Genomic DNA, 26,310 nt, shown 5'->3' with positions numbered 1-26,310 from the left:
GAAATATATGCAGCAAGAATGAGGAAAATAATAGTGATGAGCGAATGTGCTGGGATAAGGCGCTATCCGAGCATGCTCAGGTGCTAACCGAGTGTCTTCGGCATGCTCAAAAAATATGTTTGAGTCCCCGCGGCTGCATGTCTCGCAGCTGTTCCACAGTCACAACACATGCAGGGGGATTGCCTGTCTGTTAGGCAATCCCTGCATGTGTTGTGCCTGTCGAGCAGCCACGAGACATGAAGCCGCGGGTACTCAAACATATCATTCGAGCCTGCCGAAGACACTCGGTTTCGCACATGAACATGCGGATAACACCTTATCCTAGCACGCTCGATCATCACTAATGAGTAAGTAAAAGAGAGATTTTTGGTTCTTACCGTAAAATCTCTTTCTTGAAGTCTTCATTGGGGGACACAGGCTACCATGGGTGTATGCTGATGCTGCTAGGAGGCTGACACTATGCAAAACGAGAAAATTAGCTCCTCCCCGGCAGTATACACCCACCGACAGGCACCAAGTACCTCAGTTGGTGAAAAAGGAGAAGCAACAATAACTCTGAAAATATGTACCAACCCAACAAGGGACTCGTAGGCCCAACACGGCACAACTTAAACAGGGAGGGTGCTGTGTCCCCCAATGAAGGCTTCAAGAAAGATTTTACGGTAAGAACCAAAAATACCTCTTTCTTTATCGCCTCATTGGGGGACACAGGTTACCATGGGACGTCCCAAGGGTGGGAAGAGAGCCTAGGGGAACATGAAGACAGGACTTAGGTCGGCCGGTGTGCAACCGCCACCTGCAGAACCTTCCTACCTAAGCCTGCATCAGACGAGGCCTGGGTATGAACCTTGTAGAACCTCGCAAAGGTGTGCAAGGACGACAAGGTCGCGGCCCTGCAAAGTTGTAAAGCCGAAGCCTGGTGTCGGACAGCCCAAGAAGCACCTACAGCCCGGGTGGAGTGGGCTCTCACTCCCGGAGGGGGCCGTTTTTCCTGAACGCGGTAAGCTTCCAGGATAGTAGAACGAACCCAGCGAGAGATAGTGGACTTGGATGCCGGGAATCCTTTCCGTCGAACTTCAGGGATGACAAGCAGGGAATCGGACTGACGAAAAGAAGCGGTCCTGGCCAGATAGACACGTATGGCTCTCACCACATCCAGCTTGTGGGGCGACTTTTCCAGCGGGTGAACAGGCGAAAGACAAAAGGAGGGGAGGACGATGTCCTCATTGATGTGGAAGGAAGATACCACCTTGGGAAGGAAGGAGGGAACGGGCCTGAGAATGACCTTACCCTGATGAAGGATTAGGTACGGAGAACGACAGGATAAAGTCGCTAGCTCAGAAACTCTCCTAATGGATGTAATCAGAAAAGTCACTTTCCATGAGAGAAGGGAGAGAGGAATGTCCTGGATAGGCTCGAAAGGCGCACTTTGGTGAGCGCCGAGAACGAGATTAAGATCCCACGGATCTATCGGAGAATGGTGAGGAGGGACAACGTGGGCAACTCCCTGGATAAAGGTCTTGACTTGAGGCAAGGGGGCCAGATCCTTCTGGAAAAGAATTGCCAGAGCTGAAACCTGGCCTTTGAGAGTACTGAGGGACAGGCCTGCATCTAGGCGGATTGACGGAAACAAAGTATGGGTGGAATAGAGAACGACATTGGAAAAACATTGTTGTCGTCGCACCAACAGAAAAAGGCCTTTCAGTACCTATGGTAAATGCGGGAGGAGGCTGGTTTTCTAGCTCTAATCATGGTCTGAATGACCTGGTTGGAAAAACCTGATTGTCTTAGAATCGCGGCCTCAACAGCCATTGAGGAGATTACCGAGCGAAGGGACTCCATCTTGAAGTGGAGGATCCTCACGTGGCGAATGAGTAGTTTGAGGTCCAAGATTGGACGAAGCAAGACGTCTTTTTTCGGGACTACGAAGAGATTTGAGTAGAACCCCGAAAACCGTTTGTTTGGAGGAACGGGAACAATTACTACGGTGGATAGGAGGGAAGAGACGGCCTGGAGGAGCCCTGGGGTGAGGGACGGTTGTTTGGGAGGATGAGACAGAAAGAAGCGTCTCTTTGGGAGGGAAGAAAATTCGATTTTGTAGCCGGATGTGATGATTTCCTTGACCCATGCGTCATTGACAACAGACAGCCACGCGTCTTTGAAAGTAGAAAGCCTGACTGCCACCCTGGAAGAACTTCCAGGTGGGGGTGCCCCGTCACTTGGAGGGAAATCTACCGGAGTGGGACCCTGAGGGCTTGGAGGGTCGGCTCTTTGGTCTCCAGCGGGGTGCGGGTTTATACGATGGTTTTCTCCGTTCCCCGGAGGTAGAGGGCTGGTCCTGCAGGGAGTAATTTTCTGAGGAAGGAAAGGGTCGAAAGGACCTAAACTGACGAGGAGCTTTTCTGTTGAAAAAACATCTAGGCCGAGACTGAGGAAGGGAGGTACTTTTACCTCCGGTGGCATCATAAATTATCTGATCCAGCCTGGCGCCAAAGAGCCTAGAACCCTGAAAGGCTAGGTTAGTGAGTGACTTCTTAGAGGTGGAATCCGCACTCCATGTTTTCAACCAAAGGATACGGCGTATGGCAACTATGTGGCTGTTAGCTCTTGCTGAACACCCGGCTGCATCCAAAGAGGCGGCCGAGGTATTTACCAGCATGATTAATTTGGTCAGCCAACTCCGCTAGCTTGTCCTGGGGAGCTGACGCTAAAATGCCCTTGCGAAGAATTTTTGACCAGGCTGAAATGGCTTTCGCTACCCATGCGGAGGCGAAACTGGGACAGAGAGAGGCGCCAGTTGCCTCAAAAATCGATTTGGCCAGCGATTCCATCTGCGGTCCGTTGAATCCTTAAGTGATGCGCCGTACGGAAGGGATAGAAGAGTTTTTGAGGAAAGACAGTAGACTGGTGGGTCCACCTCGGGAGCTTTGGCCCATTTCGTGAGAAGGGCCGCATTAAAAGGGATATAGCACGTCTAGGTGCCTGCGTCCAGGGAACCGCTTTTCAGGATGCTCCCAGTGTTTGGTTAACGTAGTCTCAAACTCCTTGTGATTAGGAAAGGTTCGGGAGGGAGGTTTCGCTCGTTTGAAGGGGACAGAGCATTCTTGCGGGGGCGTCTTGTCCTCCTTTATTTTGAGCGTTTGGGTAAACGCCGATATGAGACTATCTACCATGTCCTGTGTTTTGGACATGCGGTCCGAATCTGAGTCAGACCCCGATTGGGAGTCTACGTTTGACCCAATGTCGTCCTCTGTAGAAGGGGACGGAGGCGAGGAAAGCAGCCTGGATGATGTGGAGGGGCCTTGTGAGCTGGAAGAAGAGCCAGACAGGGCCCGCTTCCTGGAACTCCTACCAGGTCTGTCCCTCTGGAGGTCGCGGTCAGGTGCGGACGACTCACCGTGAGAGGCAGTCGGAGCACAGGTGGCTGTAGATAGCTGAGGTAATCGTTCTAAGACCTGGACCAGGGACTGAGACACTTTAGTCAGGTCCGCGACTGACTGAGACATTGCAACAGCCCACTCTGGGGGCGGGGGGAGCTCTCATCCCGGGGTTCGGTGTGCTCATGAGGGGCAGACATAGTAGAAGGACTGCAGGATGGGCAGAAAGGTGATGACTGACCAGATACCCATTTCTTTTTACAGCGCATGCAGGCGTAGTGCGTAGCGGTGGGCCTAGAATAGGGAGCCCTTGCAGGGTCGGGCATATGTGGAGTCTGCGGCAGTATAGGAGAATGTATCTGGTCAAAGTACTGCAGGGAAGGGAGTGAGTACTGCCAAGGGGAGCCAATTAGAGCCCCAGGAAAAGCAGAGCCTACCGTAGCCTTGTGCCGTAGCATTATGCGCAGCAGAGCTCCTTGCAAAGAGGAACGCGAGATTCCAGCAGAAGGACCTGAACGGTGGGCGGAGCTTAGCGGCCGTGCCGCGCGACTGGATTAACAACACGGGGGTGCGATTAAGGGGGGGAAAGGAGGAAGCTGCAAAGCGAAAGCAGCTCTGTGACGGGCTAGAAAGAAGTGCGAAAAGAACGCGCCCAGAGCGGGGGGCGTGAGCCGATGACGCCGCCCGCAAATGAAAGTGAAAGTAAAAAGCCGCCCGGAGACTGGCTTGCTGCCCATGACGCCGCCGATAACAGTAGGAACTGGCAGTAGCTGCGGGGGACCCTTGCTGAGCTCCCGGCTATGGCCGGTGAACAAAGAACCTGGCGAGGTGCGCGCCTGGGAAAAGAAAAGGGTGCATTTTTTTTTTTTTAAAAGGGAGTGCGGGCATTGAGGGGTTAACAGCGGCGCCGATGGCTTCTATGTGACAGGAGCACGGGGCCGGTGGGGGCAGTCAGACCACTTACCTGACGCCCACTTCTTGAACGCGAAGAGGATAACCACAGGGGCCCCATGAATAGGGGAAAGGCCGCTGGGAAGGAAGATCCTCTATACCCGCACTGCGTCCGAGCAGTGCAGAAGACGGCGTCAACCCCTTGCTAGAAGGGGGAAGGCCACCGCCGGTGACCACCGTCTTCCTCTCAGCCCTCTACCGGGAGAGGGGTGAGGAGGGGAATTGGCTAGGACCAGCCACCTGACATCAGCCCGCAGCACCCGAATGGTGATAGGGAAAGGGTCCTGCCTGCAGGCCTGAGAGTTGCGATGTGGACGACACCACATTGCTCGCTCAGCCGCTTGATATGGGAAGGCAGGGTGAGAAATTACACCGTTTCCCGACGCTGTATCTGGAAAACAAATGGAAAAGATTAATAACACAACTAAAACCTGTAAGGAAAAAAGGATAGTTAACTGCGGATCTGGGGAGATCCCGGTCCGCCTCTTACAGACACTAAGCACAAATTGAGGTACTTGGTGCCTGTCGGTGGGTGTATACTGCCGGGGAGGAGCTAATTTTCTCGTTTTGCATTGTGTCAGCCTCCTAGCAGCAGCAGCATACACCCATGGTAACCTGTGTCCGCCAATGAGGCGATAAAGAAATAGATTTACAGAAAAGAAAAAAAATATATATGGCTCTATTCAGCTGACTTCACTCGTCCAGAGTTTCACAGTATGTGGTTTCCGGACCGGCAAAGAGTCTCCCAATCTGAACTCAACAGTCTTATGTATACCTATGAAGCTGCTGAGTTCGGGTGAGGAGACCTGTGTTCAGTACAGAAATCACAGTCCGTACATGGACTGTGAAACAGAAGCATGTGTGAATACAGCCCAACATTGAGGTTTTTAACTCACTCTTTTTCTCTCCTTTGTCCCATGCAATGCCAGCCTCCTTAACCTGAACGGTAATCCCCAACATCATGGACACGGCGAGCAGATCAGTTATATGGATAACGAAACGTTCCTTTAAAAAAAAAAAAAGTGAATGTCAAATACTATAACCATGTGATAGAAAACACTTGACCCGGCACAGGTATCTTTTCTACAGCCGTGCGTGGTACAGGCATTTTGTATTTGCCCACTTATGTCAAAATGACCACCCTTAATAAGACAAGAGAACTCAAAAAAGAGTAAGTTATATGCTACGTCAAATAATTTCAGGGGGATTGGTCACTAGGAAAACGAATCACCAGAGGTCTACAAACAAAGTCGTTCCCAGGTACCAGCTGCGGTGAGGCGCCATTCACATGAATTGAACTGCTGCAGTTTCCTGCACTATAGGAAAAAACTATAGGGGAGGCAGTGCCGAAACAGTTCCTTCACTCTCAGGACCAGAGGGGGTCCTGGAGGGCAAACATATCCATATCCCAGCGATATACCATCATTTAAGATTTTCAAAGTTTTTGAAAAAGTCTTATAGAAATATTTAGCATGTACGTTGGGACCGTTCCTGAAATAGGAGTTAAACTAGGGGCAAAAAAGAGGATTTTTGGTACCCACAGTAAATATCTCTTTCTCGGAGCCTTCATTGGGGACACAGGTAACCATGGTGTGTGCTGCTGCCACTATGGTAAAAGAAAGATTGCCTCCTTCCCAGCACTGCACCAACTGTTATGAATCCAATAGGTTAATGAGAAAGCAGTAAAAGCACAGAAAGAGAGCACTGTGTCCCCCCAAAGAAGGTTTTGAGAAAGGTTTTACAGTGTGTACCCCAAATCCTCTTTTCTCTATCGCTACACTGGGGGACACAGGTAACCATATGTGAAGGTATACAAACCATACAAGAAAAAAAAAATTTAACTTAATTCCTTCATGTCGGAGACTGAACAACTGCCGCTTTCAAGATCCTCCTACCCAAGGCTGACATCTGCCGAGGCATAGGTATGAACTTTGTAAAAAAATGTATACTGAAGACCAGGCATGGTGACAAACAGCTCAGAAGGCTCCCACTGCACGGTTGGCGGGGACCATGAACCCGGCAGGAGGTGTTCCGTTCTTTTTTCAATACGCCTCACAAAGAGTGGACTGGATTAAACGAACGATAGTAGCTTCTGAGGCTGTAAGGCCCTTACGAGTGCTCTCGGGGATCATGAAAAGAAAAATCATCATGCTGGAATGGGGCTGCCCTGGACAGACAGACACAAATCGCTCGGAGGAGGACCAGCTTGTTCAAGGACCCTTCCAGAGGATGATAGAAAGAAGGAAGCACAATTTCCTCGTTTAAATGAAAGGACGAGATTACCTTAGGAAGAAACTGGGCAAACACAACCTCATCTTGGTGAAGATTGAGGTAAGGGGATCAACAAGAGGACTGCCAGTTCTGAAACACATCTGATGAACACAATGGCTACCAGAAGAGCCACCTTCCAGGAGACAAGGAGACGAGACCACTCAAAGAGGCTCGAATGGGGAATACTAACAGATGTCCAGAACCATGTGACAGTCCTATGGGTCCACCGGGGGAAGATATGGAGGGATAAGCCCTGGAAGAAGGTCCTAGTTTGAGAACAGGTAGCCAGATTCTTCTGAAAAAGGTTTGAGAGCTAGACCAAACTCTAGGCTTAACTGCAAAAAAGCCAAGGAGGGACAGAAGAAAGAAGGACATGAGGGCGGTGTGGCTGGACAGAAGTAGAAGAAAGCCTTCCACATGCAATGGTAGATCCAGGAGGAAAAGTGTTTCTGAGCCTTGATCATGGTTTGGATGACCTGCTCCTAGAAACCAGAGTCTCTCAAAACCACTGCCTCATCAGCCATGCCATTAAATTAAGAGACCATGAATTCTGATAGTAGAGGGGACCCTATGAAAGCAGGTCTGGATGGTCTGGCAGTCTCCAAGGGACGCCTGCATGGAGATAGAATACCTCCGAGTAACAGGATCTTCTGGGCCAGTACACAGCTAGGAGAATGACAGATACGCCTTTCACTTTGATCTTTTTGATCAGCCTGCAGAGAAAAGGATGACATATGGAAGGGCAAACTGGGACTAGGGAATCGCCAGGGTGTCTTAACAAATCAAGAGCTGGTCGCGATACCTGGAGACAAATATGGGGTCCTTGTTGTTCAGTCTGTATGCCATAAGGTCTATGTCTGTAGTACCCCAAAGAAGAAAGATCTGGTTGAATATGGCTGGGTGAAGAGACCATTTTCCTGCGGCCAGACCCTCTTGACTGACAAAGTCAGAGACCCTCTTGTACAACCCAGGCATTAGGAGTGGCAGACGTGAACAACAGAGACCAGAGTCAGTGAGTCCTTGGTTAGGTTAGCAACGGACTGGGAAAGAAAGCCCAAACACGGGCAGTGGAGCGCTCCTGGAAGGCATGTGTGGAGGGATGGTTGCATTCATGGCAGAGGAGAGCTGGCTGATTGAAGAAAAAAGGGGACGTGGTCGCCAGGGTTGGCTAGGCTAAAATGAAGTCGGGACCTAAAGAAGAAAGTCAGGCCGCTGGAAAGTGGGGGTGAGACTGGCACTGGGAGGTGAGAAGAGGGAGTCCAGCGCTGCCACTGCCCAAGGTACCTGTGGGAGGAAGGGGCTACCTCGACATCCCTGAAGATTATTCCGGCTCCGTTGAGGATGAAGAACATTGAAGAGGTCCATCAAGAACCTCTGAGTCGTGGACCATCTACTCTCCAGGCACCGTATAGTTCTGGAGGGTCAGCGGGCCGAGGAGGGGACAAGGACCATCCTCCTGGTCATCTGGAAACTCTGCATGCGTTAGTGGTTAGGTTCCTGCCAGATAGACTGGAGAAGATACAGTGTGACATACTCCATACTGTGTTCTCTATCTCTGAGTGGGGTGAGAGAGTGACATATTCCTGTTTCACTTCCAGTAGAATCTGAAAGAAAAAAAGGGAACAAAGAAAACCAAACCTAAAAAGGTAGATATTGGCCCGGAAAGACCCATGTTTGCCTCCTACTGACGCTAAGCTAAAACTGATTAGCTTCCTGCCAGTTGATGGGTATATCCTGTTCATCAGGAACCAATTTGTGTTTATGCATAGTGTCAGCAGCACACACCCATCGTTACCAGTGTCTCCCAATGAAGCAAGAGAAAAAAATAGGGATTTTTGTGTACTCACCATAAAATCCTTTTCTCCGAGCCAATCATGGGTGTTATGCTGCTGCCACTAGGAGGACACTAAGTGAAAAAAGAAATGTTAACTCCTCCTCTGCAGTATACACCCGCCCACTGGCTGAGATTGAACTAGTTCGGTAACAAAGCAGTAGGAGCTTTAAACAAATAACCATAACAATAACCATGAATTATGTTAAAACTAAGAACGAAACAATAAGCCAATAGGCTATCAGGGTGGGTGCTGTGTCCCACAATGATTGGCTCGGAGAAAAGAATTTTATCCCCCAATGAGGTGTAGGAGAAAAGGTTTTTACGGTGAGTACACAAAAATCCCTATTTCTCTTACGCATCATTGGGGGACACAGGACCATGGGACGTCCTAATGCTAATACCCCATGCACCATTGGCTTACAGACGCAGTACTACCGGTTGCAGAATGCGCCTGCCAAGAGCTGCATCTACTGAGACCTGAAAATGTATGTGATAAGAGTTTTGTAAAAGTATGCAAGCTGGACCCAGTCGCAGCTTTGCAGGCCTTATTCTGCTGACGCCGGTGTCAAACAGGCATCCACTGACCGAGTAGAGTACGCTTTAATCCCTATTGGGACAGGTGTGCCCCTCACACTGTAGGGGTCCTGAATAGTCGAGTGAATCCACTCGGCTAGTATGGCGTTTGAAGCGGCTAAAGCCTTCCTATGCCCCTCTGGAAGCACGAACAGGACATCTGATTTGCGCGAGGAAGATGTCCGCAAGATGTACCGTCTAAGAGCCCTACCCACATCCAGAGTGTGTGGAGATCTCTTGATACGATGTATTGGTGCTGGACAGAATCAAGGCAAAACGATGTCCTCATGAAGATGAAAAGAAGAAACAACTTTTGGCAGAAAAGATGGTGACGTCCACAAGATTGCCTTGTCTTGCCGAAAAATCAGGAACGGAGGTTAGCAGGATAAGCCGCCAACTCAGAGACTCGTCTGATTGACGTAATTACCACTAGGAGAAAATCACTTTCCAATGAAGAAAAATTAGTGACACGTCCTGCAGTGGTTTGAAAGGGTTTTCCCGTAGAACTCTGAGGACCAAGTTAAGATCGCATAATTCCAACAGTACTTTATAGGGAGTTGCCACGCGGGAAACTAACTGAATGAATGGCTTCACCTGTAACCTGGTGGTAATCTTGCGTTGGAATAGAAATGACAAGGCTGAAAATTGTCCTTTGAGCGTACTAAGTGCGGGACCTGACTGTAATTTAGATTGCAGGAATTCCAAAATGGAAGGAATGGAGAACACCAGAGGAGATCATTTATGGCCTTGCTCCATGAGAAGAAGGTTTTCCAGGTGCGATGAGAAATGCGCATGGACGTGGGTTGCCTAGCACTAATCATGGTGGAGATTACAGAATGAGAGGATCCAGCTTGGGCTAAATCCCAGGATTCAAAGGCCCCACCATCAAAGACGGGGGCCAGAAGATCTGCGTACCATGCCAGTCCGGCGCGACTAGGGACACTGGTACCCCCCCTTTTTTTTGTGTTCTAGATGACCATTGGGGGAAAAAGAAGAAGGGGAAATATGTACGGGAGCTGAAACCGATGCCACGGCAGAACCAGAGCAGCTGCTCTGATGGCGCATGGATCTTGTGATTCAGCAATGCACAGGGGAACCCGGTTGTTTAGCCCTGAGGCCATGAGATCCCCAACCGGATTCCCCCAGCGACGACAAATCTGCTGAAAGACTCTCGGATGAAGAGACCATTCTCCCGAGGCAAGGTTCTGGCGACTGAGAACAGTCCGTCGCCCAATTCACTATGCCCGGGATATAAGTCGCCAAGATGGCTGAATGGTTGCTCTCGGCTCAACGGAGAATGTGACTCACTTCGAGCCTGGCTGACTAGCTGCGGTTACACCCCTGACGGATGATATACGCCACAGCTGTGGCATTATCGGATTGGATCCTGATGGGATGACCTGCAAGGGGATGATGAAAACTGAGTAGGCCAGCCTGGTCGCCTGTACCTGCAAACTGTCGATGGGAAAACGCAACACTCGAATGGACCAACATCCCTGTGCCATGTGGTGGCGAAAAAAAATTGCACCCCAGCCAAGATTTGTGTCGATGGTAGACTAACCAACGTACTGGGAGAGAGAACTTTCCTTGGTTCAAAGAGGACTTCAGCGTCCACCACCTGAGGGTCTGTTTGACCCGCAGAGACAGACGGAACCGACGGTCGAGAACGGGTTCCTGTCCCAAGCCAACAACAGCGCATGTTGCAAAAAGGACACAGATGGAACTGTGCGAACGGAACCGCTTCCATCTCCGCTACCAGTTTTCCACAAATCCCCATGAAGAACCATATGGAGTGGGGAATTGAACGGGAAATAATCCGTGCCCCCTGTTGTAAGGCAAAAGCCTTTTCTGGAGGGAGAATGACTAATCCGCGGGAAGTGTTCTGGACCATTTCCAAGAAGAAAATCTGCTGAGCCGGTACTGGAGAAGACAGTTTAAGCTTATTTTTCCCAGCCCAGGCAAGAAGGTGTATCCACCATGATACTTATGGACCCCTCGCAGCTTGGAAGGGAAGAGCCCTTGGTCAATGGGCCGTGCAGATGCGAAAGTACCACCACTCCCCGAGCGTGAAGAATGGCTATGACAGCATCCATGACCTTGGTGAAGACTCCGGTGGCGAGGCCGAAGGGCAAGACAACGAACTGGAAATGTTCCCCCGCGAACTGCGAAGCGTAGGGAACAGTTGATGAGGAGGAAATATTGGGATGTGAATACAAACTTTGATGCTGATGGAAGCCAGAAAAAACTGGAAATACCCTGTTTCCATAGAGGTGGCGGAGAGATTCCATTCTGAAGCGCCGTATCTAGACAAAATGTGTCTAAAAGCCTTATGTCCAGCATGGACCGCTGTCGGGGAAGAGGAATAAGGCCATGTGCACACGATGCAGATTTGCAGCGTTTCCGCAGCGGATTTTACCGCGCAGAAACGTTGCATATCCGCATTGTGATGTACAGTACCTTTAAAATGAATGGAAAAAAAAAACCGCTGTGCAGACGCTGCGGATTTTTCCGCGCGGTTTTCCTGCGGTACAAAATCCGCAGCATGTTACTTCTTTTGTGCGGTTTTCTATCTCCCCTGTTACCAAATCCGCAGGGGGAAGACCGCAATGGAAAACCGCACAAAAACCGCATGAAAACCGCGTGAAAAATGGAAGAAATCCGCAGGAAAAATGCAGGTCATTTGACCTGCGGTTTTCTTCCATTCTGCACGGAAAAATCCGCAGGGCTCAAAACTCCGTCTGCACTCAGCCTACGGCTCTAGTTTGTATCTGGAGGACCCCAGCTGTCCAACCCATTCGTCGTGGGCAACCAAGTGTAGGCATGACGGATGAAAGTAAACGTCCACCTAATTTGTCGGTGCCCGCCGGATGCCGCAACGAGACATTGTGTAGAGGGTTTAAGGGATCTTAAGGGTTAAAGGCAGAGTATGGGCTGCAGATGCAGAAGAGAGGGGGTTAAACGCTCCTTCCAACGCTCAATACAGCTTACCCACTCCTGTGTGCAGTACCGATTAGTCCTGTCGCCAGGGGAGAGGCTCTCCGTATCCAGCGTTATAGCAGTGCTACTGGCACTCGGCACTGTGCCACCCCGCAGGTGACAGATAACAGTCCGCATAAGAAAAACGTCATGGCCCCCGAGATTAGGAGGGTGCTTCTCGTTTAGGACGAGAAGCGCCAGGAGCGTGGGCGGCGTCATGCAAATTGGGGCCTAGTCCGGCTGAAAAGCCGGGAGCTAAATTTCTGCAGCTTGCCGGCGATGTGGTGGTGGCGGGACACAACGACGACCGCCGCTGGCACCGGGCCAGCGCTCCCACCCCCAGGGACCAGGACACGCTGCCTCTGTTGTGGATGGCTGAGTAGAAAGACGTGCTGTCAGCCCCCCATACTCACAGAAGACGATGCAGCAGAGCCGGGATTACTCTTAAAGGTATTTTCCTCAATCCATATAGATAGGGGGATGGAGAGGACCCTTCTATCCATCCATTGTGCCTGGCGCAGTGGAGCTGTAAGGCGATGATGCAGCGGAGCCGAGAATGTGCTGCTTTTGAAGGAATCTGCCTCAATCAATCCTCCCTATGGGTAGGGGGATGGAGAGGACCCTTCTGCCAGAAGGAAGAACATGAAGGCGACATTCCATGTGCTTGCCCTTTTGTAGCTGTGGGGAGATCGGTACCGTGTATGAAGCGTCGCCCCAAATGAGGCCAAGCATGCCCCAGTCGTCGCAAGAGAGGGTAAGGGGAGATATACTCCTCGTTCTCGCCTGTTGATGGTTCGGGGGAGAACGGCCCCTTGAAAGGGTCTGTTGCCCCCCTTCATTCCGTTAACTAAAAAAATAAAAATTTACAGGAAATAAATCAAAAATTGAAAACAAAAACGATGAGGTTCCTCCTACAGATACTAAGCAAGAACAGGTTCAATCTCAGCCAGTGGGCAGGTGTATACTGCAGAGGAGGAGTTAACTTTTCTGTTTTTCACTTCGTGTCCTCCTAGTGGCAGCATCATAACACCCATGGTCCTGTATCCCCCAATGAGGCGTAGGAGAAATAACAGAAAAATAAAAGGGTGCAAAGTAAAAGTGGTGAAGATGCCAATAGCTGTCCAAGCTTAGCTCTATTATTAAGGGTCCTTGCAAAATTTAAGAAGTGATTCTTTGGCTGCTGTGGGTAACTCCTTTATATAAGATAAATGTCCCAAAACCAACACTGTCAGCCCGATATGAACAGATGAGTCCATGACCAGACTCCGTTCTGCTTCTGGTATCTCCTAAGATCCAGCCAATGCTGTAGATTTATCCCACAATGAACACTTATCAAGTGTCACTCTCCAACTCCTACTGATCACTATAAAGGGGTCCCCGAGCCCCACTCATCATTACTGCAGGACCACAGTGAGGAAAACTGACTGGCTCGATGGCTGCGCATGTGTGGAGCAGCAAGAACAGTGCTCAGCCCCATAGACAATGAATGGAGAGGGACAGCGCAGGTCTGTCAGACGCTCCATTCACGGTCCTGACTGCAGTGGGGAGAAGCAAGAGATACCCAAATTCCAGTCACCAATTGGAGTCTGACTGGGTGTTTCAATGTAGATAGTATCTCTGTAAATGCAACCAGACCCGTTAGGTGGACATATTTTAAAAACATGTGAACACTATGCACGTGTAGATAGCAATCACCTTAAACTCCATTTCAGTGTATGTGGATTCTTTCCTTTCCTGCATCAATCCCAAGCAGAAAGCCTGGAAATTGATTTCATGTTTCGTCTGTTTGATGATTTCTCGGAGCAGCGCTCGTGAGGCCCGGATATAATCATCTTTATTGGTAAGTAAATCTTGGAAAACCATAGCTAGAAACTGAAGAGAAAAAAAAAAAAACATAATGAGGGTTATGCTTAGTGGCAGTGGTAATCTGAGCAAACTATAAACTAAAAGTAATTATAATGATTGGTTGGTAGGGAAAGCGGCAATTTTTTTTTTTTTTTTTTTTTTTTTTTTTTTTTTACACAGTTTCATCATATGCAAGATCCCTGGGATTCTGCTAGAAACAAATCAACAATTTACAAGATAGAAGGCTAAGGGGGGTCTCACATTCACTGGATCATACATTTGTAGAATGTATGATACACAATGTGCAAAATAAAAATATATATATTTTTCCATTTACTTAATATTAGGTCCTACATATAAAAAAGAAGCAAAGTTTATCTGAATATCCAAACGAGGGGAAAGATTTTAATGCTCTTAAAACTGCTCTTAACTAAAATGTGTCTGGTCATGAAAAGGGGAAAATGATGAGGTCTTGAACTGGCTTTAAAATCGACAAGGTTACCTTCGGGGCCTGTTCGGAGCTGTGCTGCAGCACAGTGTACAAGATTTGCATGTTGTTCGGGTTTCTAGCATTTGAGAGCTCATTAAAAATCACAAACTTCACCATTGTGCCGAGATTATCTCTGTGTGCATTCAGAAGCTCCCTGTGCAAAAAAAAAAATAATAATTATATTATATATATATATATATATATATATATATATATATATATATATATATATATATATACACACATACATATATATATATATACATACATACTAGAAAAGTAAATCACAGATATTATTACATCAAATATAGTGCTAGCGAGCACGATCCAAGTGCTACACAGATAACAGCAAGTCAATCAGCTCTACACTGGTAGCAGAAGAGAGTCCATTTAATTACTAATTGTCTGGATGACCGAACTATACAAATAACGTAGGCGCCCATGTTAAGGGCGTTGTGCACTACAAGTGTTAAGGCTTGTACAGCTGACTGTATTCCAAGACTGAAAGTTAGATTACTTACTGACTTGCTGGGGGATGCAGGTACCCCTAGCCACCTCTGCAGAACCCCATTTGGAAGGACGGGAGGTCAAGCAAACCTGCACTCCATTCTCCATCTACGGGACTGCCGAGTACAGCGCTTGGCTATTTCCAGCATTCCCATAAGAATAGAGTGGTGGTTCACATGCTTGACAACTGCCCAATTTAGACCCAGTTCTCTGGATTGGAGGGGTCCCTGAGATCAGGAAATTATCCCCTATCCTATAACTTTCAATCTTGGGACTTTCTCAGGTCACAAAAATTCTTAATAAATATAATTCTGGATTAATTATTCAACGGCTCATATACAAAAAAAATCAATCCTTAAAAGATATTTTATTAACCAATCATTAAAAAGTTTTCAAAACTTCAAAAAACAGGCAAACAAAAATAGGCTTATTGCTGATTTTCAAAATCCAGCCACAAACACTAGAGAGTCGTTCCAATGTCGGGTAGAGGGTCACAAACCTATTTGTCCCTATAGGGCCCTATATCTCTCTCCTACCTGACAGCGGAGGTTGGCACCCTCTTGATACGCAAATGGCGCCCCCGCTCCTCAGCGGCTCTCCCTAATCACCCTGTTGACTCCTATCTAAATGACATCAGCTTGGAGTACAACAGATGGCCGGGGACAAAAATATAATAGATAATAACCCCATGCCACAAATCACCAAGACAAAAATGTAAGGAATAGTAACTGAAAAAAACTCTAATTTTTGGCAGATTTGTAAACATTTGCTTTGGGGTCTAAACAACCCTATTTAGGTGTCTCCCTGCCTGACAGCGGAGCTTTTACACCCTACGTTACTCTGGTGCCCCCGCTCCACGTGGGCTGACCCTTACTGACCCCTACACTTCTCACCCAGAAAGAGGGTGTCAGAACATATGGCCAAGGGAGACTTTCTCAGGTCAGGGGTCTTCCTTAGGTCCAAAGATGTAAGTATGCAAAATCCTCAGACCTGTGTTCTCCAGTGTTATCAATGAGATTCTAAAGCAGTGTGAGAATTGCCACTACGCTTTAATTTTCACATAAATTGGGGTCCGGCTTAAACTGAAAATAATACTTAGCACAGCACCTCCATCGTCACTAAACAGCAGCACGGTAGTAAATAAGCCTCACAGGACACTTAGAAGAACAGTAAGGACAATCTTAGCCCTGCCCGTCGCCACAAGCCTATCATTCATACATCCTAGTTCCGACTCACCGCACAGACAGCATGTAATGATTGAGGAGAACCTTGGGCTTCAGTCGGATTTTAATCAGGTTAGATATCACTTCCATGTCCTCAGTGCCTTGTGTGCTACAGTTCATGCAGACAGACATGAGCAGGTCCTGGGCCGGCCGAGTCAGCTGGGTATTTGCAAGACAGGAAAAAAAATAAAATAAAAAAGGTGCAAGTTTTAGATGCAAGAACAGCATTAGAATCACCCGATATTTATTATTTGTATGCATTCAGCAGCAATTAAATGTTTGGATATTAAGGCCATAGATGGTCAGTGCACATTCATAAAGAGATGTGATCACGTGGGATCCACAGGGAAAGGGTGGTTGTTAGTGATGAGCGAGTGTGCTGGGATAAGGTGTTATCTGAGCATGCTCGTGCTAATAGAGCATCTTCGGCATGCTCGAATACTACGTTGGGGTCCCGATGCCTGCATGTCTCCCAGTTCTTCCGACAGCCGCAACACATTGTTTGTTAGAAAATCCCTATATCTGTTGCGGCTGTCGAATACCCACCAGACATATAGCCGCGGGGACTCGAACGTAGTATTCGAGGACGTCGAAGATACTCTATTAGCACATGAGCGTGCTCAAATACCTTATCACAGAACACTCGCTCATCACTACACTACGGATGAAACCTACAGATGACCCTCTCAAGTGTGTAATTATTAAGGAGTTTCACCTCCATGTCAGCTGGAAAGTTCTAAAAGTACCTTTGGGTTTTGCAGCCACATCTCCAGTCTCTGCACGGCCATAAGTCTCACTTCTTTATATCCACACGTTGCAGTAAGCAGACGGAGGAGATTCCTGGAGACGTTATCCATGGGCTGCCGGCGGTTCAGCTGATCTCGTAACATATCTAGGACATACTCCTCCACACCGTCTGCCAACTCTTCATATCTGGGGAACAAGCAGAAATAGAAAAAGTCATCAGTGAACGTACACTTACTGTGCTTCCTCCTCAACGTGTCTGCAGCCAGGAGCAAATAGAAGAGAAAATAGGGAATTTTGTGTACTCACCGTAAAATCCTTTTCTCCAAGCCAATCATTGGGGGACACAGAGACCGTGGGTGTTATGCTGCTTGCCACTAGGAGGACACTAAGTAAACACAGAAAAAAGTTAGCTCCTCCCCTGCAGTATACACCCTCTCGCTGGCTGGGAATTCCCCAGTTCGGTGAAAAAAGCAGTAGGAGTATTAAACGAATGACAATCATAACTCTGTCAAAACCTAAAAATGCTACAGTGAGCCAACAGGCCAAACAGGGTGGGTGCTGTGTCCCCCAATGATTGGCTCAGAGAAAAGGATTTTACGGTGAGTACACAAAAATCCCTATTTCTCCAACGCCTCATTGGGGGACACAGAGACCGTGGGACGTCCTAAAGCAGTCCCTGGGTGGGGAGCATACTTCTGCTAATACCCCATGTACCACTGAGTTAACCCGTGGTACTGCCAATTGCAGGCTGCATCTGCCGAGAGCTGCATCCGCAGAAGCCTGAGAATGAATTAGGCAATGTTTGTAAAGGTAGGCAAACTGGACCAAGTCGCAGCCTAACGGAGAGGCCTGAGAATGAATTTCGTAATTTCTTGTAAAAAGTATGCAGACTGGACAAAGTCGCAGCCTTGCAGAGCTGGTCTGCCAAGGCCTGGTGCCGAATGGGCGAAGAGGCGCCCACTGACCGGGTAGAGTGCGCCTTAATCCCAGCTGGGACAGGCACGTTCCTGACACGGTAGGATTCCTGAATCGTCATGCGAATCTATCTTGTTAGCGTTGCTTATGATGCGACTAGACCTTTCCTATGCCCCTCTGGGAGCGTGAACAGGGCATCTGACTTGTGGAAGGGAACCATCCGCGAGGTGTACCGTTTCAGCGCCCTAACCACATCCAGGGTGTGGAGGGCCTTCTCGATGCGATGGACTGGCGCCGGAACAAAAGGAAGGCAAAACAAATTCCTCGTTGAGATGGAAAGAGGAGAGGACCTTGGGCAGGAAGGACGGGGACATCCTGAGAACTACCTTTTCCTGATGAAAATGCAGAAAAGGAGAACAGCAGGACAGGACTGACAATTTTGAAACTCGTCTGATTGACGTAGTTGCCACTAGAAACACCACCTTCCAAGAGAGGACGGTCAGTGGCACGTCCTGCAGCAGTCCGAAAAGGAAGGCCCCGAGAACCAGGTTAAGGCCCCATGAGTGGCCTTCTATAAGGAGACGCCACATAGAAAACTCTTTGAATGAACGTCTTGACTTGAAGCCTGGTGGCAAATTGGGAAAGCACTGACGAGGCCAAAATTTTGCCCTTGAGCGAGCAAAGCACAAGGCCTGATCGAAATACAGATTGAAGGGATTCCAATATGTCCAGAATGGAAAACACCAGAGGTGATTGACCATGAACCTTGCCCACGAAAAAGAAGGTCGTCCAGGTGCGGTGATATATGCGCATGACCACAGGCTTCCTAGCACCAATCATGGTGGAGATCACGACGTGAGAGAACCCAGCCTGAGTTAAAAACCAGGATTCAACGGCCACGCCGTCAAAGACCGGGCCTCGGAGCTCTGGTGGTAAATCGGGCCCTGTGAGAGTAGGTCCATACGATCTGAAAGTTGCCAGGGGACGTCGGCGACCAGTTGTATTAGTTCTGCATACCATGCTCGGCGCGGCCAATCTGGCGCGACTAGGATCACTGATACTCCCTCCGCTCTGATCTTCTTGATAACCCTCGGAAGCAAGGGAAGAGGGGGGGGGGAAGATGTACAGGAGCCGGAAACAGTGCCATGGCAGAACTAGAGCGTCCTCTCTGATGGCACACGGATCACGCGATCGGTAAACGAACCGAGGAACCTTGTTGTTCAGTCTTGAGGCCATGAGATCCACATCCGGGGTCCCTCAACGAAGACAAATCTGCTGAAAGATTTCCAGATGAAGAGATCACTTCCCCGAGGCAATGCCTTGGTGAATGAGAAAATCTGCCTCCCAATTTTCCAAGGCCGGGATGTGGCTTGCTGAGATGGGCGAATGGTTGGTCTCGGCCCCATAGAAGATGTAACTCACTTCGTGCATGGCCATCCTGTCCTGGGCTCCTCCCTGGTGGTTGATATACGCTACAACCGTGGCGTTGTCAGATTGAGACCCGATGGGGTGAGGTGGACATTCCGTAGAGCTAATGTGATTGTTCGTGTCACCAAATGTTAATGGGGAGACGTGACTCTCGGGCTGACCAATGACCCTGTGCCGTGTGGCGACGAGAGACCGCACCCCAGACTTGCGTCGGTGGTTACTACCAACCATCTTAGTGGGGGTAAAGACCTCCTGGAACGGTGGAAAACGGAACTGCTTCCATCTCTGTCACCATCCTTCCGAGAACTCCCATGGTGAAACGGATGGAGTGAGAAAATGGTCAAAAAAGAGACCGCGCTGCTTGTTGTAAGGCTTGGGTCTCTGAGGGAGAGTGGTGAACTCGCGGGAAGTGCGAGCCGGTCCTGGGAAAGACCTTTCACAGTCTATCTACTGTTATCCACAGATTCCTCACGGGCTGGAAGGGATGGACCCTTGATGAGCAGGTCGTCCAGATACGGTAACACTACCACTCATGGAGAGTGAAGAATGGCCATGACAGCCGCCATGACCTTGGTAAAAACCCTGGGAGCAGTGGCGAGTCCGAAGGACAAGTTAAGAACTGGAAGTGTTTCTCGTGAGTTGCAAAACGCAGGAACTTCTGAAGGGACGTGCAGATCGGAACGTGAAGATAAACGTCCTTGATGTAGGTGGACGCTAGGAACTCTCCCCTTTTCCATAGAAGCGACAACTGATTGGAGAGCTTCCATTCGGAATCACCGTACTTTGAGAAACTGATCTAACAATTTGAGATCCAGAATGGGTCGCATCGTCCCGTCCTCTTTTAGAACCACAAAAAAGGTCTGAATAAAAAAAAACAAACAAAAAAAAAAAACAAACAACCTTTCGTGAAGGGGGACCGGAATGATGACTTCGTCCTTTAGCAGAGCCTGAACAGCCCGAAGGAAGACTCTTGTCTTTCTCTTAGGGGCAAAGGAAAGTAAAACCCCCGGGTTGAAGGGGGAGAAGAAATTCTATATTGTATCCGAAGAACACCAGCCTCCTGACCCAATCGGCGTCATTGGGTAGATCTATGAGATCTGGCTCCCCCAGATCCAGAATCCCTAAGCCTGGGTTTCCAAGAACGGTTAGGTCCGTATGATGCGAGAAGATCGAAAACGTGTCGGTTGTTGGTTGCGAAACAGCCGAACAGCCCTTTTACAGAGGAAGGAATTTACTTTCTCCCCCCTGGTAAAATCAGAAATGAGCTGGTCTAGTCTCTCTTCAAAGGACGACCCTTTTGAAAGGAGGGAGACGTCAACGATCTTTTCGATGTGGCATGCGCCCACCAGCCGCGGAGCCCTGGGGCTCTTCTAATGGAGGAGATCGCATTAGCGGCAGATTGAGCCGCGCAATTGGCGGTATCAAAAGAAGCGTCTACTACAAAGACCGCTGCGTGAATCATCTGGCTGGCGACAGTGGTTGCCTGCGGAGAAGATTGGTGCCCTGGAATGAAATAATCAGGACTTCTGCTCAAGCGGCCATTGCCTTAGTGACCTAAACTGCCAAGAAGGATGGAGAAAAAAACGCTCCTGAAGCTTCCAAATATTGAACGGCAGTAGTCAATTTTGACGATCGGAGGGGTTTCTGACTGAGGCACCCTCAGAAAACAGATAGGAGCGTTGTAGAAGCAAGACGCGGTATAGCAAGGTTCACCGGAGGGAACTGTAATCAATCCTTCAATAGGTCTGGAGTATTTAGCCAGAGTATACTTTTTCCCAGTGAGCCACTTATGTGGCCAATCCCTATGTTACTGGACGCTGGTAAATAACAGCGCACACGCTTGTTCCATAAATGAGACGGAGTGTCGGAGCGGGAATAATTTCCTGGTCCAACTACAGAATCCTGTTGACTGATTCTAAAAGAGAATCAGGCGACTCTTGATCAGTTGGGGGATTCTGAGGGGCTGACGCGTCAGATACGATTTCAGAGGCATGCTCGCTGTGAACCTCAGGAGAGGCGAGCGAGAGACAGGAGCCGCTGATGCTGAAGCACGAACGTGACTAGGGAACGCGGCATGTGTCCGCTTTTTCTGAGACCTGACCATCCCTTGGACGAGTATGGCTCCTGACTTAAATAGTCCTCCCTGAGGTAGAATAGCCTGGGTCAGAGACTCCACTGACCGTGACAGGGAGCAGCCCACTCAGGGGTACCAGGCACAGGAAACCAGTGAGCAGTCGCTGCGAGGGGCGATGGAGCGCAGGTCGGGGCGCAGGCCGTGCGGTCCGTGCATAACGGATTAGATTGTGCACTGGGTAGGGCAGACTTGCAAGTGGTAGACACGGTTAAAAACGCGGTGTATTTATTAACAGCCCGTATAGTCTCGTTCGAGAGATGCATAGCGCTCTAGAAAGGGTTAACGGCACAGTCTGGCTGCAGCTGCAGAGAATGTGCCGGGAAGTGGTTTAGCTTTAATCTGAGGGCAGATGCAGCTTACCCTCGGTCCTGTGTTATGTCCCCAGGGAGGAAAAAACGATGGCCGTGTGGCGTTGCCCGGTATTCGGCTGCTCCTGCAAGGGTTAACTGCAGCAGAGGTAACAGACATAGCCCCCGAGATTAAAATTGCACGTCTAGTTAGGAGCGAGAGGCGACAAGAGGAGGGGGGCGGCGGCAATAGCGCGGGCGGCGCTATTCAAATTGCGACCTAGTAGGCCGGAAAAGAAGGGGGCTCAATTTTTGGCCTACCCGCGGTAGGCGCCGGGTGCAGGGCGGGGCGGCACTATTGAAATTGCGGCCTAGCAGGCCGAGGAAAGCCAGAGACTAAATTTCTGGGGCCATCTGAAAATGCTGAGCGCGCGCGGGGGGGGGCCGCGATGGGGCGCTGGTGAGCCGCCGCTGACGCTAAGTCAGCGCCTCTCCCGGGGGCAGGACCCGACCCCATACCTCAACTCCAGTGCCTAAGTCAGCGCCGAAGTCCATTCTTCTTATCCTCCTGGGCTGATGTAGCAGAGCTGGAGGAGTTCTTGAATGGGGGGATGCTCGATCAGTCCTCCCTCTGGGCAGGGGGATGGAGAGCTCTGGGGCTGATTCAGGGCATCCGAAAAAGCGTTGCTCAGGTCCTTCTCCATGCACTCCTGTGCGATCTTGTTGTGCTTGCCCTCGTATCTGTTCGACCATCATGGGAACCATCGTCAGAGGAATCAGCCCCGTTCGTCGCAGGAAAGGTACATGAAGGGTTACTCCACGTGCTTGCCTGTTGTTGGTGGGGGAGAGCGGGCCGTAGAAAGGAACCGTCGCCCCCTTCACTCCGTTAATTAAAAAATAAAAATTTACAGAAAATTCAAAAATAAAATAAAAACGGTGGGGTCTGAAACCAGACCCAAGTGCCTCCTACAGACACTAAGCAAGAACTGGGGAATTCCCAGCCAGCGAGAGGGTGTATACTACAGGGGAGGAGTTATCTTTTTTCTGTGTTTACTTAGTGTCCTCCTAGTGGCCAGCAGCATGACACCCACGGTCTCTGTGTCCCCCAATGAGGCGTAGGAGAAATACAGGATTGTTCTGAATGTCCCTGTGAACGATCAGGAACACTGTCACAAATATCACTTCAGACGAACGTAAGGAGCCTGTAAATCCAATCGAGGTCTAACATCTCTGCTTTCACTGCATCTTTATCACGCTTAGGGCTGAATTCACATCAGTGTTATGTGCGCCATCCCCTCCATGTTCTTTATGTATGTAGACGAGAGCACTCACACATGGAACACTATTGAGAGTGGCTGCATAATGCATTGAACTCAGTACATGTATTTTCCAATTGCTGCTGGTCATTATAAACCAGAGGAGGTCGGCACCCTGATGGGTGCCAAGAAAATCGTTGGTAGCCCACCGGGGACTAGTCTGATGAGGTCCCTGGAGGCTCTCTACATCCTGACCTCTCTGGCTGACAGGTCACTCCCTATCTATACACATAGGGAAAGACAACAGGCGTATTAGGTTTGGAGGGTGAAGCCACCAGGGACTAGTCCCGTCTCTACCTGTGGACCCCAGCTGTCTTTTGTATGAAGTTTCAGAGTAAAACATACCTAGCTGCAATCACGCAGCCAGCGTGTGATTCAGGTTGCCCGTGGTTTGGAATCAGCTGACAGGTTCCCTTTAAGAGGAGCTGCAAACACTTTATTTCAGTAGTTCAGAACGTTAAAAATGTTGGCAGATTCCCACAACTCTAAGGGTACCGTTACACATAACGATGTCCCAGCGATCCCACCCACAATCCGAAGTGGATGGGATCGCTGGGACATTGTTAGCTGATCGCTGGTGAGCTGTCACATAGACAGCCCCTCCAGCGATCAGGACCAGCGAGCACGCTGGTTACCAACAACGTAAACATCGGGTTTCTAAGGGCTGCGGGACCCTTAGAAACCAGATCTTTACCCTAGATACCAGCGTGCACTGCAGGCAGGGCGGAAGGTGGAGGCAGAGCGGCGCAGACAGACCGGCGTAGCTCTGCTACTCCGGTCTGACAGACTGGAGTAGCAGATAGCAGAGCTACTCCAGTCTGTGCGCCGCTCTGCCTCCACTTCCCCCCCTGCCTGCAGTGCCCGCTGGTATCTAGGGTAAACATCGGGTTTCTAAGGGCCCCGCAGCCCTTAGAAACCCGATGTTTACATTGGTAACCAGCGTGCAGCGTCGCTCATCGCTGGCTCCCGCTGCCACATGCAGTGATGCGCGCTGGCCAGCGGGAGACCAACGATGAAAAAATGGCCCAGGACGATCAGCGATACCCGGCAGTCGGGCCGATCGCTGCTGGATGTCACACACAGCGATCTTGCTGGAGAGAGGCAGGGCGGAAGGTGGCGGATCCGCAAAAAAATGGACCCAACGGATGGCCATCCGTCAAGATCCGCCGGTAATGCAACTCAATGGGAAAAAAAACGGATCCGCCAAGCAAAATGGCGGATCCGTTTTTTTTTCGCAAAACGGCGGATCTTGACTGATGGAGACAAACGGATGTGTGAACAGGCCTAAGGGATAACATACCGCGGCATTAACTGTCCTTCCTGCTCAGGACTCATCTTTTCCTCTGCGATGAGCAGTTCTGTCTGACTGTCCTCCTCTTCTGTCATGGACGGGTGAGGGCTGTTGCCTGCAATTAAGAAATTTTTCATTTAGTAGCCTCTCTCACCCAAAAAGAAAAGTATGCGTTTTATTTATTTATTTTTTTAAATGCAAATTTTAAGCTGCGTTTACACTACCAGCAAAACCAATGAGATTTCAGAAATCTCATGCGCACACTTTGGGTTTTTTTCTCGACTGAATTGGAAAACTGCTGCATTTTTTACAACTGCAGCACGTCACTTTCAGCCTTTTCTCACCCATAGCAAACAATGAGCAAGTCGAATAATACAGCAAAAACAGGATTTTTGGTTGCTTACCGTAAAATCTGTTTCTCTGAGCCTTCATTGGGGGACACAGGACCCATGGGGTGTATGCTGCTGCCACTAGGAGGCTGACACTATGCAAATAAGAAAGTTAGCTCCTCCTCCGCAGTATACACCCCACCGACTGGCGCTCAATTACTCAGTTAGTGAGAAAGCAGTAGGAGAAGCAATAGAATATAGAGTAAACCAACAATTCAACTAGAACTATATTACATAGAACAAAGTACAGAAGCTGAAAACATGGGAGGGTGCTGTGTCCCCCAATGAAGGCTCCGAGAAACATTTTACAGTAAGCAACCAAAATTCTCTATCGCTTCATTGGGGGACACAGGAACCATGGACCGTCCCAAAGCAGTCCCTGGGGTGGGAAACAAAACTTCCATCAGGTCAGCAGACTCACCACCGCCACCTGCAAGATCCTTCTTCCTAGGCTGGCATCCGCCGAAGCATAGGTGTGGACCTTGTAAAATTTTACAAAAGTGTGAACAGAGGACCAAGTTGCAGCTTTACAGAGCTGCATCGCAGAAGCCCTGTGGTGCACAGCCCAGGATGCGCCCACTGCCCGAGTGGAGTGAGCCTTAATCCCAGAAGGGGGCACTCTGTTCTTTATCTGGTAAGCCTCTAAGATAGCCGATCTGATCCAGCGTGCAATGGTCGCCTTGGAGGCCGACAAGCCTTTTCGAGCCCCATCTGGGACGACGAAAAGCGAGTCTGTCTTCCGAAACGCATCGGTTCTAGCCAAGTAGACCTTCGTCGCCCTGACCAGTTCTAGTCTGCTCAAGGAGCGTTCCCGGGGATGAACTGGAGCCGGGCAGAAAGAAGGTAGAACGATGTCTTCATTCAAGTGGAAAGAAGATACTACCTTGGGAAGGAAGGACGGTGGAGGCCGTAGAACAACTTTATCTTGGTGAATCACTAAAAAAGGAGGTTGACAAGAAAGAGAAGCCAACTCCGAGACACGTCGGATGGAAGTAATGGCCACTAGAAAGGCCACTTTCCAAGAGAGAAGAGATAGAGAAACCTCCTTGAGAAGCTCAAAGGGGGGGAACCTTGTAAAGCCTCTAGGACTAAATTGAGATCCCAGGGATCCACTGGAGCCCGATACGGAGGAACTGCATGGGCCGCCCCTTGTAAAGGTCTTTACCTGCAGCCGAGAGGATAGCGTTTTCTGGAAAAGAATTGAAAGCGCCGAAACTTGCCCCTTTAGAGAACTAAGGGCCAGACCCCCGTCCAGGCCTACCTGGAGGAATGCTAGAATAGAAGGAAGCGAGAAAGACATTGGAGAAACGCGATTGGACTCACACCAACGAAAATATGCCTTCCATGTTCTATAGTATATTTTGGAAGACGAAGGCTTCCTAGCCCGGATCATTGTGTGAACTACCCGATCTGAAAACCCTGACTTTTTCAGTACCGCGGTCTCAATAGCCACACCGTCAAATTGAGCGACCGAGAATTGGGGTGGTAAATCGGACCCTGAGACAGCAGATCTGGTCTGTCTGGAAGTGTCCAAGGAGCGTCCGCGAGAAGGTTGACGATGTCCGCGAACCAAGACCTTCTGGGCCAATCCGGCGCGATGAGAATGACTGGTACCTCTTCTGCCTTGATCTTCTTCAACAGCTTGGGAAGAAGAGGAAGAGGAGGGAACAGATAGGGGAGTGTGAACTGTGACCAGGGAATGGTCAGAGCATCGGCGCCCACCGCGAGGGAATCGCGGGCCCTGGATACGAACCGT

General features: G+C 49.4%; 1 protein-coding gene across 2 annotated transcripts in view; it reads right to left on the bottom strand.

The window, feature by feature from the left end:
* Positions 1-26,310, bottom strand: part of INTS1 (integrator complex subunit 1) — a 102,986-nt gene that overhangs the window by 66,456 nt on the left and 10,220 nt on the right. For both annotated transcript variants that reach the window (XM_073555173.1, XM_073555174.1), the window contains exons 7-12: positions 24,175-24,280; positions 16,794-16,980; positions 16,061-16,206; positions 14,330-14,471; positions 13,678-13,854; positions 5,225-5,333 (exon numbers count right to left, since the gene is read on the bottom strand). In XM_073555173.1, coding sequence (XP_073411274.1) covers positions 5,225-5,333; positions 13,678-13,854; positions 14,330-14,471; positions 16,061-16,206; positions 16,794-16,980; positions 24,175-24,280 — 867 coding nt within the window. The remainder of the gene's footprint in view (positions 1-5,224; positions 5,334-13,677; positions 13,855-14,329; positions 14,472-16,060; positions 16,207-16,793; positions 16,981-24,174; positions 24,281-26,310) is intronic.

Source organism: Dendrobates tinctorius, unplaced genomic scaffold, assembly GCF_039654945.1.
Source record: "Dendrobates tinctorius isolate UK_male_01 unplaced genomic scaffold, ASM3965494v1 ptg000222l, whole genome shotgun sequence".
NCBI lineage: Eukaryota > Metazoa > Chordata > Amphibia > Anura > Dendrobatidae > Dendrobates > Dendrobates tinctorius.
Note: the sequence above shows the minus strand (reverse complement) of the source record. Positions and strands in the feature narration are given on the sequence as shown.